Source organism: Pieris napi, chromosome 4 (assembly GCF_905475465.1).
Source record: "Pieris napi chromosome 4, ilPieNapi1.2, whole genome shotgun sequence".
In the NCBI taxonomy this organism is placed as follows: Eukaryota; Metazoa; Arthropoda; class Insecta; order Lepidoptera; family Pieridae; genus Pieris; species Pieris napi.
This window is the reverse complement of record NC_062237.1, coordinates 6,301,361-6,306,152: the sequence shown is the minus strand read 5'-3', so window position 1 is coordinate 6,306,152 and position 4,792 is coordinate 6,301,361. Positions and strand designations below refer to the sequence as shown.

Below are 4,792 nucleotides of genomic sequence, written 5' to 3'. Positions count from 1 at the left end.
GGATTTGTTTTATTTTTATTAAAACTTAAACTGCATGTTGTATAAAATTAATTTTATTTTGGGTCTGTCCGTCCATGAATAAAAAGTCTTTTGTATAAAATACAATTTATTAAAACTCATACCAAAACATATAAAATAACTATAACAAATCTAAGATGTCTCGTTCCTGTATATTTCTTTTACGATCGGCTGCAGCTCCATTTCCTTCGCACACATTACGAGCAACTCATCCAGTATACGTTCAGACACCCTACAATTATAACTTAGTTAACTGTTGGAAAATTATCATAATAAAAATACTTTGATTGGAATTTTATAGACTTGGTAATAAGGTACCTTTGTTTTAATGACGGACGCACATAAAAAGAGCTAGTCCGACTTAAACGTACTACATCAGAATTGAGAATCGCACGCTTAATCTCTGAGCTAACGCTGCTAGCTCAGATTGTCCATTAGGAAAGATTAAAAAATTGGGTGCGATCATTAACATCTTTTGTTATCAGTGGAATTGCTTAAAATCATCTACTATTAGCCTACATTATACATTACCCTAGAAGCCCATTAATTAGAAATCTTTAATTTTTATAATCATGAACATATTAGGTACTATACGTAATTATTTAGTTTTTTTATCCCTTATCAATATTCAAGATATGCAACCAAAATAAGACTAATAGTTTCTAATTAATCAATAGACAGGGATTTTTCAAGAACTATGTACATTTTTGTCAAATCAAGAGAAATTCGAAAGTGTTGTGAGGGTGAGCTGTGAGGTATGCAAGTTGTGACCTACTTGCCAATGACTTCCCAGGGTTTTCCAACGGCACTGTTAGCGTATAGGGGGCTAGCGAGCATGTGTTGCATGAAGGCCGTCCGATAGCTGAAGAGGCGCTCGGCCGCGTTCTCGTCCACGCAAAGCGCCATACGGCATCGCTCTAACGATCGCGCCGCCAGCGCCACTTCAGAAGCAGGTACCCCGCTTGTTGTTCGGGGTGGCTTTTTCTTAATTGTCTCTTCCAATATCTGTAGTTCAAACTTGGATCACTTAAAGAAATATAAACGAAGCTATACTAGACAATGAGTTATAGTAACCTTGAATAAGTATTCAAGGTTACTATGTATTTCGAATTGGAACGTTTTATAATTATTTTAAGTTTATTCAAGGCAGCTAATAACAAACCTAATGAGAGAAACTAATTGTGTGTTTTTCCTTCGTAATTGAGTCAGAATTCAGTTACTTCCTACATGTTTTTGAAGTGAAACTTCTTTATCGACGTATGGGAGAAATTTTTGTAGCAGGTTTCGCGCCATGTTGCTTTTTGAAGTCAAACTTCTTTATCGGCGTTGGAAAAAAATTTACACACATTTGTCACATTTTTCGGTTACGCGCCATCTTTTCTTGTCCCTCCCACGGTTGATCCGAAGAGATTCGAAGCCATTAGTAACAAAAATATATAATAACGATTACAATGATAGTAATACTAATAATTCTATTACAATTAATGAAATTCTGTAATAATCTTAGTACTACATAGTAGTACAGTAATAAGTTAAAATGAAATAATTGTATTTGTATTCATGTCTATGATAATAAAAGCCTTTTGTTAAACTTTATCTAATTTAACTTTATTTAACCAATTTCTGTAAAGTTGCATATAGTAGATCATTTTTCGAAAAATAAGGTCATAAAGAAGTTTCACTTCTTACGTGTGTACACCTAGTACACGCACACATTTATTTTTAACATAAACTTAAGTACTAGGAAAGATGCATGACAAAATACACACCTTCAAAAGCTGCGGTGTGCTGGGTTGCCTTGGACTACCACTGCTCATGCAGATAAGCTGCCCATTCTTTGCACCCGATATACGCTCGATTCGCGTTCTGAAAAGTAAAGATTTGTCTCACAACGTATAAACATATTCAAATTTCATTTGTAATCCAGAATAGATAAGAAATTTGGATAAGAAAGAAATAGAAATTTGAATTTCAACCTAGGCAACATGAGATTTAAAATAAATTATTTTAATTTTAGAATAACAAGCTTACACGCCAATAAGGTTCAAATAAAAATAGGAAAGTGTTCTGCAAGTCGAGACTTAATCAACAAAATTACGGTAAAAGTCTGTAGTCAGTAAAAATATCAATTTATTCCTGCAATGAATGCAATTGAATCTTTAAGTACACATTTAAGGAATGTGATGTTTTTTCCATTTTCAATTAGCTTGCTAGCTTCGATCAAAGAGTCTCGTAATTTCAAATATCACTGGTACCTACTGTAATATTGATGTTGTTCATATTAATATCCCTCTAGTGAAAAGCCATGTCAAAGAACATTAATATGGCAATAAATAACAGAGGGTGGAAATCGCCTTGGGGAGTGTCTAGACGAGACCATGACTTTCACACTTGTCATAGGACAAACAATATTATAATTTTTATAATATTAATTAAAGCAAAGGGTGTTCTTTGGCGCGAGCAGGGGATTTTCGGGCTTTGAACTAAAATTGCAACATTGAACATTAAAATACTAGTTCGTGTTTTTTTTAAATCAAATTCTATTCTCGTTCGGTAACTTTCTACTTATCGCCGGAAGCTGCCTTACTTCTTCATTTAAAAGGTAAATTTCACGAGTTCACACTTTAACAGTATCTGATTTTAAGGCGCTTGGCATTGGCCCATATCTCCTTAGATAATAGTCAATAGACAGATAATAGTCAATAGATAGCAGTTTAGCCCATAAAGCAGTAATTCCGCACATACGGATTTAGAATGAAACTGGTCATAAAATAAGGCGGATAACTAGCTGTGACATCAGCCGAGGTCAGCTCAATGCAGACCACATTGCACACCTCTATTACTTTATTAGCACTATTTTTACACTGACTAATAATCCAAGTAAAAAACAAGACATTCTTATTCCTTGTAATAATGTTTTGTGGAAACATTAATATTACAAATAACTTATTTTATATAAATTTTAATAAATAAATAAATCCTGTATTTGCCTTGACCGTGGTACATATTATGAAGGAATAAGAAGATTCCGCACAATCAGCCATATCAAACTAGCATGCAAATATGAAATATATAATTAAAAGCATAATAAGTAAGAAGTAGGTAGTAATTTCCTAAATTATACACGGTGTAGGTATATCACATGATCATAATTATTCTGTATGACATTACAAACCACCATGTACAGTCCAGCACAAGGTGACCTTGAACTGAGCAAAGTCATGGCCGCGACCATGCGGAAGTGTGACCTTATGATGCGATGGGGTCTATGGAGTGAGCTGTGAGGGGATGGAACGACCTGATACAGACCTAAAGTGGCCAAGCTTTTGAATTTAAATAGACGAAAAAGGACCTAATTTTGCAACAGCCTACAGAGGTAACATTGAATAAACAATAACTCTAATACAAAGCTTCATGCGTACAGTTGTTCATTTAAATTGGAAATTACACACGCATGAACGTCAATATTTAAAAAAAGGTAAGATCTAAATTTACATTTACTACCAGCTTCAACTTAGCCAATAATGATAATATTACGATGGACATTGTAACAATGCTCCCAGATTTATCCCTTACATTTTAAATCATATTGAACCTACAATTCAGTACATTTAAAGCTCCTATGTTATCGTTGGGAATTTATGAGTTCTATCTTTAACCTTGTACTACACAAACAATTATATAAATTGCACATTAATTAACAATGACAAATAGAAGTCTCCATAAAACTAATTACTAAAATTATTTTCACGTGCACTTAGCACTCTAATACGTTATTGTAATGAAATGCCTAGGGATTGCGACCTAAGGCTAGATGGCTATCAGTGACCTAACAGCGCGTGATGACTCCTGCGCACCAAGATCTTGAGGTCGATTCATTTACGGAACAATGGGAAGACGTGACAATGGTACCTGCTGATGTTGCGACATCTATAACTTTCAGGCTCAAACTTACTGGAGCCAAATAATCTAGACTCAGATTTTAGATAAGATAGCCATATGTGAAAAAGTAAAACATACCTAAAAACTAGATTTTTGGGAAATTATCGCTCATTAGTGCCGAGTGCAGAGATGTGTAAGTATACGGTTTTAAACGATTAAAAAAAATCAATTCTTACTCATAATAATTAGTCACACCTCGCCATTTTTGTTTCTCTGTGGGTGTGACAGTTCATAAAGTGGTTTATACTCAGTGTCCTCTTCTATTGTATTAGATTAGATAAAGATGTATAGACCATTTAACACACTCACTTGCCCATATATGTATAAGTAATTATGTGTGGGAAATTTGAATCAGATACATGATAAATTTACAGAGTAGCGATTTAAGACAAACATTAATTTGTATGCTTGTTAAGAATCATAATATTTCTCATTGATTTTCGTATTTGTTAATTCAATAAATTAAACAGGATGGAGAACAAGACAGCTATAAGTATTCAAATCAAAATATTAAATTAGGACTTTTTCCAATTTAATTATGGTATAAAGGTCAATTATCAAGGTACTCAATAGGCACATATAATGTTAGTAAGATAATTTGATCGGCGTACAACGGGGATTTGAACGGACGACCTCAGGGTTGAGGCGCACGCTTATTCTACTACTTGCATGGCGACGGTATTACTGATAATAATCACTTATTAATTAGTTAAGTAATAGCTTACCCGGGTGAGTCCCCACCGCAGAGCTGTCGCAGCAGCGTCATTACCTCGCAGCCGCCAACTGTTGATGCCTGAAAAGATAAATCCACATTTTTAACATTTAAATTTCA

General features: G+C 34.1%; 1 protein-coding gene across 5 annotated transcripts in view; it reads right to left on the bottom strand.

The window, feature by feature from the left end:
* Positions 1-91: 91 nt before the first annotated feature.
* LOC125049038 (nucleolar and coiled-body phosphoprotein 1) overlaps positions 92-4,792 on the bottom strand; it is a 42,991-nt gene continuing 38,290 nt past the window's right edge. For all 5 annotated transcript variants that reach the window (XM_047648048.1, XM_047648046.1, XM_047648047.1 and 2 more), the window contains 4 exons: positions 4,686-4,753; positions 1,788-1,884; positions 794-1,023; positions 92-250 (listed from right to left, as the gene is read on the bottom strand). In XM_047648048.1, the coding sequence (XP_047504004.1) occupies positions 151-250; positions 794-1,023; positions 1,788-1,884; positions 4,686-4,753 (495 nt within the window). In that variant the 3' untranslated portion in view covers positions 92-150. The remainder of the gene's footprint in view (positions 251-793; positions 1,024-1,787; positions 1,885-4,685; positions 4,754-4,792) is intronic.